The following is a 14542-nucleotide window of genomic DNA, read 5'->3' on the forward strand; positions in this document are numbered from 1 at the left end:
TGTCTAACTTAATAGCACCCACTCTATGCTTATGGATGGAGATAGGAGTGTTTCTTTCGGTGAATTTGTCAATGGTCGCTGGCAAATTTAACCCAGTTATTATGCTGAACGTATCAAAATATACAACTTGAGTAAACGGTCGTCACTGTATCCTTTTTCAGGAAAAGCATTTCCATCAGCATATTTAATTTCAGATAATCAATAGTCAGTTGCAAAAACCAACCACAGATCTTTTTCAGCCTAAAAAAGAATGATATACCCACAATAAAATATACTCAAATCTTTATTATGCGAAAGTTCAACTGAGTTCTGCTTATATGCTGCGACGTTTAGATTACAGCAGTATATACAGTGTCAAAATCTCACTTATTATCCCATTATTACCGCATAAGACCATGTTCCGTCACTAATGATCACATGATGCTGCAAGAGTTTGGATTCTCTTGAGCACTGGGGGCATAGTAATAATTTGAGGTATTGTAAGGATTGTTGTAGGCGGTGTGGGGATAGTAGTTTGTGGGAGGATAGTAGCTTGTGGGAGGATAGTAATATATTTTGTATGGATTCACAGGCTCTGTTGCCATTTGTTGGTGGGGCTCTTTCTTAGCCTCCTCTTTCTTTGCCTCCTCCTTTTTGGCCTCCTCCTTTTTGACCTCCTCCTTGGTCTCCTCCTTCTTCCCCTCTTCCTTCTTTTCTTCTTTCTTCTCTTCTTTTGCTTCTTCCTTCTTTGCTTCCTCCTTCTTTGGTTCCTCCTTCTTTGGTTCTTCTTTCTTTGGCTCTTCTTTCTTCTCCTCCTTTGCAGGCCCAATTGAGACGACGTTAGTGTGCCATGATTTTCTAAGCTTCATCACAACGCTTACAGGATCGACTGATCCGATCACTATCATTTTCTTTTCTTTCATATCGATTCCGATTGAATCAATTCCTGCCAGGTAAGTAAAACACACGATGCATCTAATATTAATATTGGACGAAAAGAAAAAGAGACAGGACGAGAGAGAAGGAAGACCAAGATTTACCTGAAAGGGTGGAGACGACCTTCATGGCTTTATGCTTCTCTTTCACGTCAGTGATATCCAACTTCAGTACAATTTTCTACAAATGGATCACAGGCCATTAGAACTGCTCAAAATGTTTCTTCATTCAAGAGGGCACCAGTAAGAAACACTAGGATCAGATGCAAGTTATCACCGATCAATTTGTTTTTGTAATAAACAATAAATAGCAAAAGCAGAATCATTTATTCAGTTTCCACTCAATGATTTCGAGTTGAAGATCTCGTGAGAGCAGAGGTCAGCTGTTCTGTAGAGATCCAAAAAACCAATTGGTGGAAAAACAAGGAACACTAGTTGCAAGAGGCTTACAATAAATTAGTATATCTGATTCAAGAAGAGTCATGTTTCAACAACGGAAATATTCCAACATACATAACCAAGAAAAAAATAAACGTTAAACATCTAACCTTCATCTCTTGAACGAGAAGCGAGAAAAAGCTAACCAGGAGATCTAGAAGGAATGCGAGAATTTGTTAGGAGGAACACAAAAGAGGAAGAGGAAGAAGAGATGGATGGAAGCAGGCAGACGAACGAGGTAAGGAAAGTGGAGTGCAGTGAACGAAGCAATTATAGGGCGACACTGTGGCTATCTTGTGCCATCTAACGATATAAAATAAACCAAATGTTTGGTCATTTGTCACCTCCTGCGTCATTTTGTTCAACGAGCAAAAGTGTAAATTACCAGGAACAGAGCATCAATCCTTCAAAATGAGACTGTTAATCATAGAATAGAATGTTGGACTTCTCCAACGTCCATTATAAATATTTTTTGATTTATCTTAACTACGAAAAAATTATGTGAATCCAAATCGGCCACTCTAGATTCATTGTTATTTGGTCAAATCTAACTTTGCTACTGATTCATAGATTATCTTTAACTTCTCTACATAATTTAAACGCCACCTAAGTGATTTAGAAATTAGTTTGCAAAATGACTTATTGTTGATAAAAAAATTGATATTTGAATTCCTTTAAATCACTGATGACTATTATGACATTTTAATTTTCCATAAATTTAAAGTATTAATTTAGGCGTCACTTGATTTGAAAAATTAATTTGTACAATGAAAAGGGTATTATAGTTTAGTTCGTCAAAATATTAAATTGATACAAAATTAATATATTTACAATTTAAAGAGACTATTTTAAGTTGAAATAAATTTACATATCTAATTTTTTTTATTAAAAATTGAGCAGACCATTGATTTGCAACCAAGTCATTTTCTATCCTTTTTTACTATGCAAACAAATCATATTGCAATAATCAAAATTTGCAATATTTTTAAATTTGCTCCACCATTAATCAAAACTATTTTAATATTAGATAAAACTATTCAATATTATTCAAAATTACTAGGTCATTAGTGAAAAACTATTCTAATATTAATTAGAAGTGTTGCAAATTTTGTTAAAACTACTTCAATGTTAATCAAAACTTAGATAATTAAAAAAGTATTAACTAATATTGAAATAATTTTGGCTAATATTTGAGTAAGTTTTTTTTTTTATAAGTTGGCATCATTTATCTCATTTACAACGACTAATCATGGAGGTAATCAGTTCGGCCCCATGAAAAGTTTTTATTAGTTACTAGAGTAATTTATCAGCTTAGCATTTTAGGTCAACCTCACATTAATATTTAAATTGAATATTTGGTGCCAATTTTAATTGAAATACATCAAAGTTGGAGTAATTTTGTCAAAAACTATTTAGAATAATTTTGGTTAAATTTATTACACATTGTATTAGTAAATAGCTTCATGTTGTATCAATTTTGAACAAAATTGATAAAACAGCATTGGACCATTCGACTAAAAAGGATAATTTTAAAAGAAAATTTAGGATTAGTTGCCCATGACAACAATGAAAATAAGAGACGCGTTTTTTTATTTCTGCTCATCTATTTTTTTTTTAGAAAATAATTAGATTGTAAATTGATTAACAATTAGTTTGCATTTTTTAAATTTTGGAAGGGATTTTAAAATGGTAAAAGAGAATATAATTGAGATACAATTTGGTAATTGGACAAACAATAATGGGATCTGATTCATATAAAAAAGACATGATTTGGTGTGAAAAATAGAAAGAGTATATATCTTTTATCTAAATCCGTGAACCGACTAATTTTGATGGTGATCAATTCGGATCTATAGAAATTTTCTATTGACCACAAAGATAAATTAAAAACATGTACATAAAAACTCATCCGCTTAGCTAGCGTTAAAAAAAACACTTTATATGTTGAAGTCAACAATAGTGGTTACTTAACTAAGATTATTTAACTGTATCAATTAACAAAGGCCTGGCTGCATAAAACTTTGAATTAGAACTTTGTTCGGCTTTATTGGGAAGAACCGTAGTTGATTGGAGGTCTATAACACGGGCTTTAACCGAAACTCTAGAGTTCTGAAAAGATGGTAATCCGAGAGCAGCCCATATTTTAAAGATCTTTCCCTACGATTGCTCTATTTTACGGTCGTCTTTTATATAACATGATCTATTACCATTGATGAGCAAAACATGCAAATTGAATTTATATGATGCTAAGAAGGCGTGCTTTGGATTTGGTCCACGACCGGCTCAGCTTCAGTCAAGTTCTAAAAGGGGTAAGGGGTGTGAGATTCTTGAATTTCCCTGTTGGATTTCATAGTAAATTTAAATATAAAATATAACGGAATAGGAAATCCATTATAGATTCACACAAGTTCAAATTATATCATTGGTATATAATTTTATCTCTTAATACATAAAATCGTTACAAATTTGGAGAGTCAGGCAATCTGAGCGAGTGCCTATAACAATATTCATACGGGCACAATCGTAGTCTGTCTCATGAGCACAATTGAAGTCTCTCAAAAATCTTATGCCCAAAGTGCTAGCTACCACATATATATATATATATATATATATATATATATATATATATAGGGTCATTTTATTAGATATGACACGTTCACCGCCGTTGAGTCCGTGGTCAAATCTTATCTACTAAAACGTTATATAATAACATGAGTTTCATTTGGTTTGAGTTTATTGAAAAACCCAAATAAATATTATATTAACTATTAATAAAATAAATTTAAGATTTAATTAGATTAACTCATTAATCTAATTAGTTTAAAGTAAGACTTTGATTTATTCTTAATAATCCTCCTTTCAAATAAAGGACCAATATTGATCTAACTAGTTTAAATTCTATAACTAATATCTGACTTAAAACTTAGGCCCACTTTATTTAATCATATTGAAATAAAATGAACTCCAAAATTGAATATGCTCTCAGTGTATGACTCAATTTCTCGTAATGTTAACAATGACACTAAAATCACATTTTAAAAAAAAAATAAAAAATGAGTGACATTTAGGAATGCATCATTGCTACTCAACTGATGTGCATGTTGTAGATCCAACTTAACACGTCTATGACTATTTTATTATATAACTTAGTTTTTTTTTCTATGATATCTAGATTGATTTACAAGATATAGATCATATCATCATCTCATCAATCTATGTTGATATGGGTTATGATGAGTGGGCCCAGAAGGTGACATGGCAGCAAAGGTCAAGGTGATGAGGTAATCAAAGTCAAGGTAATATGGCAGGTATACTCGAAAGGGAGTACTATTCCCTCATTGGCTTCGATTAGTAGCCTAGTGCTAAGGTACTTAGATTTAACCAGATCAAGTTAGCCACACGAATCAGTGAGTTTGAAGGGTCGGCTAGATTTTAAGGTGACCATGATTGAGGCTAGCCGGTCTTAAGATCAGACTAGAACGATTAACTTATTCCACAATAGACCAACTGTTGGAGGATAGTAGGTAGGTAAACCCGTCCGGTCATAAAGTCAGCCAAATTTATATGTCTTGGTCGAACAAAAAGCTAGGCAAGACAAATACAACCCAGCCTAATATGTTGATCAAGTCTCTCAGAACGAAGCGGGCCTTCTCTAGGTAAACTTATCATATGCTCGGTTAGGGGACGACTGGGCATACGACACTTGTACTCATATTACCGCCCATATGGAATTCCAACAAAACATATATTATCAAAGTGATTTCTTGGAAGCATGATACGCTCTACCATTCTCCAGCGAATATCTTAATATTGCGCAGAACGTGATTGAGCAGCTTAAATATATGATACATAGCAGTGGAATATGCAGAATGTAACTGAACAGCTCAATAAAAGAGGCTAGCTTAAGGACCGGCCAAATTATGCTCAACCAATAGCATCATCTTAACAAGGTTGCCGACTTAAAGATTGGTCGGATTATATTCAGCCAACAACATCATCCTAATAGGGCGGTCGACTTAAAGACCGACTGGAATATATTTAGTTGACAATATCATCCTAATAGGGTGATCGACTGAAGGACCGGCTAGATTATATTCAACTAACAACATCATCCTAACAGGGCGACATACTTAAAAACCGACCAGATTATATTCTATTGACAACATCATCTCAACAGGGCGGCCGACTTAAAGATCGGGCAAATCATGCTCAGCAGATAATATCCCATCAACTTGTCATAATAACAACCTTGTGTCAAAGAATATTCTTCTAGAAACATCTTTAGGGATCATCGTATCTCCCATCAGTAGACCAATAATAATAGCATATTCCTTCAGCAACCTCAGCAATAACATAAGCTATAAATGACTAAAGGGGTATACATGTGGGTAAAATAAAGATTCCTCAGATGATTATGGTCAATTGCTTAATAAATTAGACACATTTGGCCACCTCATGATTACGGGCGTTATGTGAGGTGGTATATTAAAGAGGAGTTCTCCCCATGATGAAGGTACGCTTACTGACATCTGCAACTCTACTCTCACTCATACATTCTTACTATTCTTCATCCATTTATTCATATGGTGACTGACTTAAGCATCGGAAGGCCTTCACCAAGGACTCCCCCTGGTTTCTAGGCACTAACATTTTGTTGGCTAATCTCCTTGTGTGAAGGATCGAAGAAAAAGTCACTCTGGGAAGATAAAAGGTCTTTTGCTAGTCAACTACTAATCCACCATACCCAATGCATCATCTCCGTAAGTCTCAGATACGATCATATGTATTTTTTGATCTCTAAGTAAACTTAATCAAATAAGCTTTTAAGTAGTCCTCCTTAATCAAGTGGCCCAAAGATATCATTTCGGTTATATGGAAGGGATAAATTTCATCTACATCATAGAGATCCCTTTACATAACTCATTGCATAACCAGTGAATGACTTTATAATCAAACTTATTACAAGTGACGTTTATCGATATTAAAGCATGCAACTCCTTATATAGGGAAATGTAGTGACTTTGGGTCAAACGACTGTCTATACTAATAGTCACTATGAGAATACTTATAACACCCATATAACAACTCATGAAACATTCTCATGGTAGGTTAATTTAGTACATATTTTTTAATATATACATATGTGTTAACTTAATATCTTATATCTATGACTTGTTAGATTAAGTCATCAGTTAACCTACATACTAGTCTCAATGTATTAATATTACATTTGTATATTAATACTTGACTAGGAATAATTAAAAGTAATATTTTATATATATCTATATGCTCTCATAACCAATTAAATTAATTGATGTGATATAAAATATAACCTACCATTCTAGGGCATTATTATATTTATTCAAATTTACATAGATATAAATAAATATAATAAACATAAAATATTGCCTATTATCAAAATATGATATAATAGTCTCATATCAATCATCTCATAATAACAATCTCCCACTAGCACTAGAATCAATCACTGAAGTATCTAATACCTAATGATCTAGTGTGATCATCATTCTTCCTCTATGCCAAAGCTTTGGTTAATGGTCCACAATATTCTCATCTGTCGGTACTCTATATATTTTCACATCTCTTCTATCAATAATCACTTAAATGAGATGGAATGATGAAGTATGTGTTTGGATTGTTGATAAGACATGGGTTCCTTAACTTGAGTAATAGCCTTGTTATTATCACAATGGAGGTCTATTGGGCTAGGTATGATAGGAACTATACAAAGTTCTATAATAAACTTTCTTATCCAAATAACCTCTTTTGCTACATTCGAAGCAGCAATATACTTAGTCTCTTTGATAGAATCAACAACTATCTTGCTTTGAAGTCTTCCAACTCATAACACCACTATTTAAGAAAAACATATACCCTGATTGTGATCTGGAATCATCCTTGTCAGTTTGAAAACTTGCATTGATTTTACCCTTTACAATGAGCTTCTCATCTCCTCTATATATTATGAAATAATCTTGAGTTCTTCTCAAGTACTTAAGAATATTCTTAACTGCTGTCTAGTGACTTTCACCTATATCATATTGGTATCTGCTCATCATGCTTAATGCATATGAGACATCAAGACGAGTACATAACATGATATACATGTTAGAACCAATAACATATGCATAAGAAATCTTATCCATGTGATCCCACTCCTCTTTAGAAGAGGGCATTGTGCCTCGAAAAAGCTCACTCCATGTAACATTAGCAAAAATCCTCTTTGGAATTCTGCATGGAAAAATAATTAAACACTTTGTTAATATATGTATTTTAACTCAGGACAAACAATCTCTTAGATAAATCTCTATAGATCTTAATATCTAAAATATAATCAGCTTTAATAAGTCTTTCATTGAAAAATAATTCTCAAGCCAAGTCTTTATAGATTGTAGGATAGGGATATTATTTTTTATAAGAAGTATGTCATCCACATAAAAAATGAGAAAGATGATTGTGCTCCCACTAATTCTTTTCTAGATACAAGATTCATCTTCATTCTTAATGAAATCAAACTCTTTATACGCATCATCAAATCAAATATTCTAGGTTCTAGAAGCTTGCTTTAATCCATAAGTGGATTTATGCAACTTACATACTTTTCTACCATTCTTTGAATCAACAAAATACTAAGGTTGTATCATGTACACATTCTCAAGTAGATTCCCATTAAGAAATATAGTTTTAACATTCATATGTTAGATCTCATAATCATGGTAAGTTACAATAGCAAGCAAGATTTGAATGGATTTAAACATCACATTGAAAACTCATTTACACACAATGGGATTTATCCATTGAGGTAGGTCAACCAAATCCATACTTAGTTAGTATATATGGATTCAATTTTAAATCTCATGGCCTCTAGCCATTTCTTAGAAGTCGGGCTCATTATAGCGTATTGATAGGATGTAGGCTCATTCAGATCAACAATCATTACATCACTGCGGTTAGATAAGAGAAGTGAATATTTCTCAGGTTAATGACGTGTCCTATCATATCCATATAGAGCTTGTTCTACTTGAATAGGTTGTTGTTCCATAATATCTTGTGGTATAACAAGTTCATGATCCATAATGTCTTGTGGTGTTTTTTTAGGTTCTATCAAAATATTAGTGCTGATTTGTATATCTCTAATTTCTTCAAAATATACTTTTCTCCCACTAGTTTCTCTAGAAATAAATTCCCTTTCTTGAAAAATATCATTTCTAGCAACAAACACCTTGCCTTGTGTAACATTGTAAAATTATTATCCCTTTATTTCTTTAGGATATCCTATAAAGTAGGACTTATCTGATTTGGGTCTTAGTTTCTCTGAGACTTGACATTTAACATAAGTCTCACAACCTCAAATCTTCATAAAAGTCATTTTAGGACTCTTCCCAGTGCATATCTCATATGGTATCTTTTTAACTACTTTAGATGGAACATGTTTAATTGTGAAAGCAGTAGTCTTTAGAGCATGTCCCCAAAAAGAAGAAGAAATGTTTGTTTGACTCATCATTGATTGTACAATATCTAATAAAATATTATTCCTCTTTTCTGATACAACTGTCACGCCCCGAGGGAGTCCCTGTCCGAAGAAATTTCGACAGCACCTCCCCTGTACGGGTGACAATCTGAAGCAATTCTACATACAAAATATACATCAACCACAAGCAGCTGGAATATACACACAACCACGCAGTTTGTATCATCAGCTCACTCGGCTGGAACAAAAATAAACAACCACGCAGTTATATATATATTTAACAGCCTACTCACTTGTACTAAAAACCACAAACACAACGGAAAAGGACAACACATACAACCCAAAACTAAAACTGCTAGCCGGCTAGGCTTACACAACACAACAATATAACAACTCCAGAAACAAAATTGGAATACTACACTAATTACACCAATTATAAATACCGAAGTAAAAATAGACAAAAGCGTAGACATGTCTTCTGATGTGATGTGGGGACCGGCAGCCAGGATACTCCAAGCGTCTCCATAATAACCTAGTACCTGAAAAAGATAGTGTCCACGGGGGTGAGTTCAACAACTCAGCAGATACCTAGTTGACATGTATAGTAAACTATAACAAATAGTAATAACTATGGAATACAGTCTCCTGAACAAAATAAGATAATGCATAATAGAAAAGGCTGAAGAGAACTGTACTCACCAGGGCCACCTATCAGAATAATCAGGTCGTTCGACCGAAAGTGTCATAAATCCTGTATGCATGTCAAACATATGCATCCATCCAAATGCAGCATATAAGTGCAGCAAACACAAGCAATAAATGCATAAAGGCGTATGATGCCAATGATGCGTCCTGATCACCCCTGATGCCAGTCAGCCATCTCACACACAATGGTGAGACCTAGTGGGTAGGGCTGTGACAACCGTGCACTCTGACATCACTGCTCCTGATGTGTAACTGAGTGGACGGGATGCTGTCGGAGTACTTCTATCCTCTTACCCTAAATCATAAATGGGGGAGCTCAATGCTCTCATCTCCTGGTACACAATGATGGGGAGGTATCTCTGCCGGCTACGACGCTGAGTCACCTGACCAACAGAGCCAAACAGAGTCCACCGTCTGTCGGCTACCACGCTGCTACACTAAGTACCAGCGGAGCCAAACAGAGAGGAACTGTCTGCCGGCTACCACGCTGAGTCACCTGGCCAACGGAGCCAAACAGCAGAACCGCCACACACCTGCCTGATATACCACTAATCCATGAGTGGTGGTGTGTGCAGTACATGTAACTGGCGATGTGCTCAACCATAGTGGAGCTGACAATCGCGCAACATGCAATCATGATGCATGACACTAAGCATAGCAATAAACTGATCAGCATAACCATATCCATATATATAAAATCAGTACCGCAATATCGATGGTCAAAATACCAAGATCTCAAGTACACAGATCAGATAGGATATCAAAAACCTAGGTCCTGAACATAACAAGCATGGTATGTCACTACCTCTCTGAGTATATATATATATAATCATGTGGGTACTAGCATAAAATGCATAACAGGTGAGCAAACAAGCATGTAACAGGTATCCGGTAGTGATATACCGAAACAATGACAAACATAATTATTACTAAAGCTATGACCTACTAGACATATCAACATGACATATCAAAAAGATAAGTCAAGGTACCCGCCTCCAATAGAAAGGTCCAATCCGAAATAGATCCCTCGTCGAGACACCGTCTCGAATCAAAATCCTGCAGATAACGTGATATACAATTTAGCTAATTTTATAAACAACAACTAGCTAAATCCAACCCAACTTAATTAGGAAAACCCTAATAAATCCATCTTTAATTAATCCTAATTAATCTCCTTAATCAATAATCCTCAATCAACACAATCATTTCCTTTCGCTGATCAACTTACGATTAGCAATATGATCATCTCTAAGAAATCCAAGGATTAAATCTAATCCAACATAAATCAACTGTACTTACTTCATCACAACTACAATAGATTAAGCCTTCCATAATCACATTAGGTTAAGTTAAACATGAATTCATCATAACTTACCTAAATCCACATCTAACCAAGCAACTGCAGATTACACATCTCCAATATAATCTGATACAAATGCATATCTCCAAATATTCATAGAAATACAACCGAAACTCCACACATAGCTTTACACCAAAAACATTTATTAGCAATGAGTGGTTACCTCCAATGATAGTCGGTAGTAGGATACTCCGCTGCTCTTACCCTTTGAAGCTCTAGTTGGAACTTCACAGAAAATCCACCTAAAACTTGTCGTCGGAAACCCTAGATTGGCGATGGCAGCAATCGTCTACACAAGCGGAAGCTTCCATACAAATATGTGATTTCACGATCTTCCCTTAAATCAAAGGTGTCAACGAAAAGGTAACAGGAACAAAAAACACACCCCACCTTCTTGTGGCCGGAAAAATGGCATCTGTCGGCTACACCTTGGCTGTGCCAGAAATCAACAGTGGCCTGGCATCTCGCGACAGAGCAGAGGAAGAAGGCACTGCTCTCCGGTGGGAAGAGGTGTCGCTCGGGTCCATGCGTGAGGAGTAACACTAGCCCTAGCTCCCCCTTGTGTCGATCCTTCTCCGGCGACCACAACCCTTGCGCCAGATGCAGGCGTCGGTGTCGGGGACGGAAGCTAGGGCAGAAAGATGGCGCCAGTGCTGCTCTGCTCGACCTCAGGTGGCGGCAGCGCGAGAAGAGAAGAGGTATCGGGGTGTCGGCGCCGAGAGAGAAAGATCTAGGGCTCGGTGGCTGGGTGTGTGGCCGGCGACAGGGCTTTTCCTTGGCTCTCGTCGGTCGGTGAGGATGGACTGGCCGAGAGGAGGAGCCGACGGTGCTCTCGTGGCGGTTAGGGCAGAAGATCGGGAGAAGGCCACTCGGCGTCGGCGCAGGGGTTCGGCGGGGGGAGAAGGAAATAAGATAAAGAAAAGAAAAATGTATTTATAAATAAACATTTCCTCACTTAAATGGGTAGCCCAAATAGGCTTTTCCCGGGGCCCTATTTTATCCCCGTAAACTCGTCCATACGAGCTCCGAAAAATTCCCGAAAAATTTCCAAAAATTTCGAAAAAATCCCTTATCATTATTCGCTAATTTTCAGTATTTTACATTCTCCCCCACTAATAAAAATTTGGTCCCCAAATTTCGTTATCTACCATCAGCAAATACTAACAACAGCTAAAGAGTATAAATGTTGAACGGTAAATAATATCACACACCTCAAGTGAAAAGATGGGGGTATCGAGCTCGGATAATATTCTCGAGCTCCCAAGTAACTCCTCGTCCAAATGATACTGTCATCCAACTTTAACTAGTCGGATTGTCTTGTTCCGCAACTGACGCTCTTTTCGATCCAAAATCTATACCGGAACTTCCTCATATGTTATGTCAGGCTGAACTAGAACTGAGATATCTGTCAGAGCTGGTGGTAACGCCAAACGATAAGCTACCGCTCCAATTCTCTCCAAGATCTGGAAAGGCCAATGTATCGCGGAGCTAGCTTATCTCTTTTGTGGGTGAAACCCGCAAAAACACATGGTCGTAAAATGGAGAACTCTAAAAGTCTAAGTCTCCGATCAACATAACTCTTCTGGCAGTCCTGTGCCTCTGGCATCCTCCGTCTGATAGTACGGAACAACTCTGCCTCATGCTGAGCTCTATGAGGTCCCAGCAACTGGGCCTCCCCAACCTCACCCCAGAGGATGGGTATTCGACAAGGCCTACCATACAACGCTTTAAATGGTGCCATCTGGATAGTCGAATGAAAGCTGTTGTTGTAGGCGAACTCTACCAATGGCAAATAGTCCTCCCAAGTGCCTCCAAAATCCAATACACATGACCTCAGCAAATCCCCTAGAGTTTGAATGGTCCGCTCTGACTGTCCATCTGTCTGTGGATGGAAAGCTATACTAAAACGGAGCTGAGTGCCCAAGGCCTGCTGCAGACTATGCCAGATACGAGACGTGAACCGGGGGTCTCTATCCGAAATAATACTCAAAGGAACACCATGTAATCCGATGATCTCTCGGCAATACAGATCTACAAATCGATCCAGAGAATCAGTCTTCCGGATCACTAAGAAGTGCGCAGATTTGGTTAATCGATTGACGATTTCCCAAATCACGTCATGGTCTCGTCGTGTCCTCGGCAAACCCACCACAAAGTCCATGGTAATATGTTCCCATTTCCACTCAGGAACAGGAATCCTCTATAGAAATCTGACAGGTCTCTAGTACTCAGCCCTCACCTGCTGACATACAATACATCTAGCTACAAAATCCGTGATGTCTTCCTTCATGTCCTTCCACCAATAGGAACACTTCAAATCTTGGTACATACGGGTACCGCCTGGGTGGATAGCAAATCATGAGCGATGAGCCTCCTGAAATAACTCCTCCCTAACTGGATGAAATGGAGGTACGCATAAGCGACCTTAGAAATATATAATACCCGCTTTATCTTGGGTAAACTCGGTCTGCTGCCCGGAATCTATCCGGCTGCCAATAGACTGCAAAATGCTGATCACCGGCCTGGGCCTCTCGGATCCTCATCCTGATCGACGACTGAGCAACCATGGTAACAATAATACCCTGCTCTGCCTATCCCTGCTTCTCAAGATCTAACTCGGAGAAACCCTGAATCAAGTACGTGACCACAACTCGGTGGCAAGCTAAAATCCCTCTGGACTTCCTGCTAAGTGCATCGGCAATCACATTAGCTCTCCTCGGTGATAGTTAATGGTACAATCATAATCCTTCAGGAACTCCATCCATCTCCTATGTCGGAGATTAAGTTCCTTCTAAGTAAACAGATATTTGAGACTCTTATGGTCAGTGAAAATCTCAAATGTAACGCCATATAAATAATGTCGCCAAATCTTCATGGCAAAAATAATGGCGACTAGCTCCCTATCATTTACAGGGTAGTTCTTCTTGTTAGGATCGTCGTACTCGGCTAGAGAGGGGGGGTGTGAATAGCCGCCCCAAATTCTTCGCGTTTCTTCCTACGATTAGGGTTAGCGCAACGGAAATAACTAAATAGAAACGCAAAAAGGAAAGATCAAACCTCAAACTCGAACTCGACGATGTAACGAGGTTCGGAGATGAAACTCCTACTCCTCGGCGTGTCCGTAAGGTGGACGAAGCCTATCAATCCGTCGGTGGATGAGTCCCCGGAAAACCGGCTAATAAGAACTCCTTCTGGGTGGAGAAACCTCACCACAAACTCTTGCAACAACAAGATCAGAGTACAAGTACAAGAAGCACAGCAAGATACAAATATAAAGATGAATGTAACAACTCTTGCTTGCCTTCTCGTCGTCGACTGAAATCTGTAGATGAAGCACCAACTTCACAGAATCAAAGCAGCAGCTGAAGCTTCAGGAAGCGAGGAGCTCAACAAAGCTCGCAGAATAACTTGTAGCAGCAAGAAGAAGACAGTATAAGAAGAAGCAGAAGCTTCGAAGAAGAATCAGAGCCTAGAAGCCCTCATCCTCTTTTATAACTGCATCCACCTGCGAAGAAGAAGCCAGAAGACAGCAGAAGATCGTGCTCCATCCCGATCGGTCCACATCGATCGGTCTTGGGGACCGATCAGGCTAAGCTGGACCGATCAGGAGTCCGATCGGCAAGAAGCCTGATC

At 37.5% G+C, this 14542-nt stretch overlaps 1 protein-coding gene across 1 annotated transcript; it reads right to left on the reverse strand.

Moving 5' to 3' along the window:
• Nucleotides 1-256: 256 nt before the first annotated feature.
• LOC121996333 (heavy metal-associated isoprenylated plant protein 39-like) lies at nt 257-1635 on the reverse strand. The gene is made up of 3 exons (XM_042550263.1): nt 1463-1635; nt 1020-1095; nt 257-925 (listed from the first exon to the last, which is right to left on the reverse strand). Exons 1-3 carry the CDS (start codon nt 1466-1468, stop codon nt 414-416), a joined length of 594 nt encoding a protein of 197 aa, XP_042406197.1. The 5' UTR covers nt 1469-1635; the 3' UTR covers nt 257-413.
• Between the last annotated feature and the right edge of the window lie 12907 nt (nt 1636-14542).

This window comes from Zingiber officinale, chromosome 6A (genome assembly GCF_018446385.1).
Source record: "Zingiber officinale cultivar Zhangliang chromosome 6A, Zo_v1.1, whole genome shotgun sequence".
In the NCBI taxonomy this organism is placed as follows: domain Eukaryota; kingdom Viridiplantae; phylum Streptophyta; class Magnoliopsida; order Zingiberales; family Zingiberaceae; genus Zingiber; species Zingiber officinale.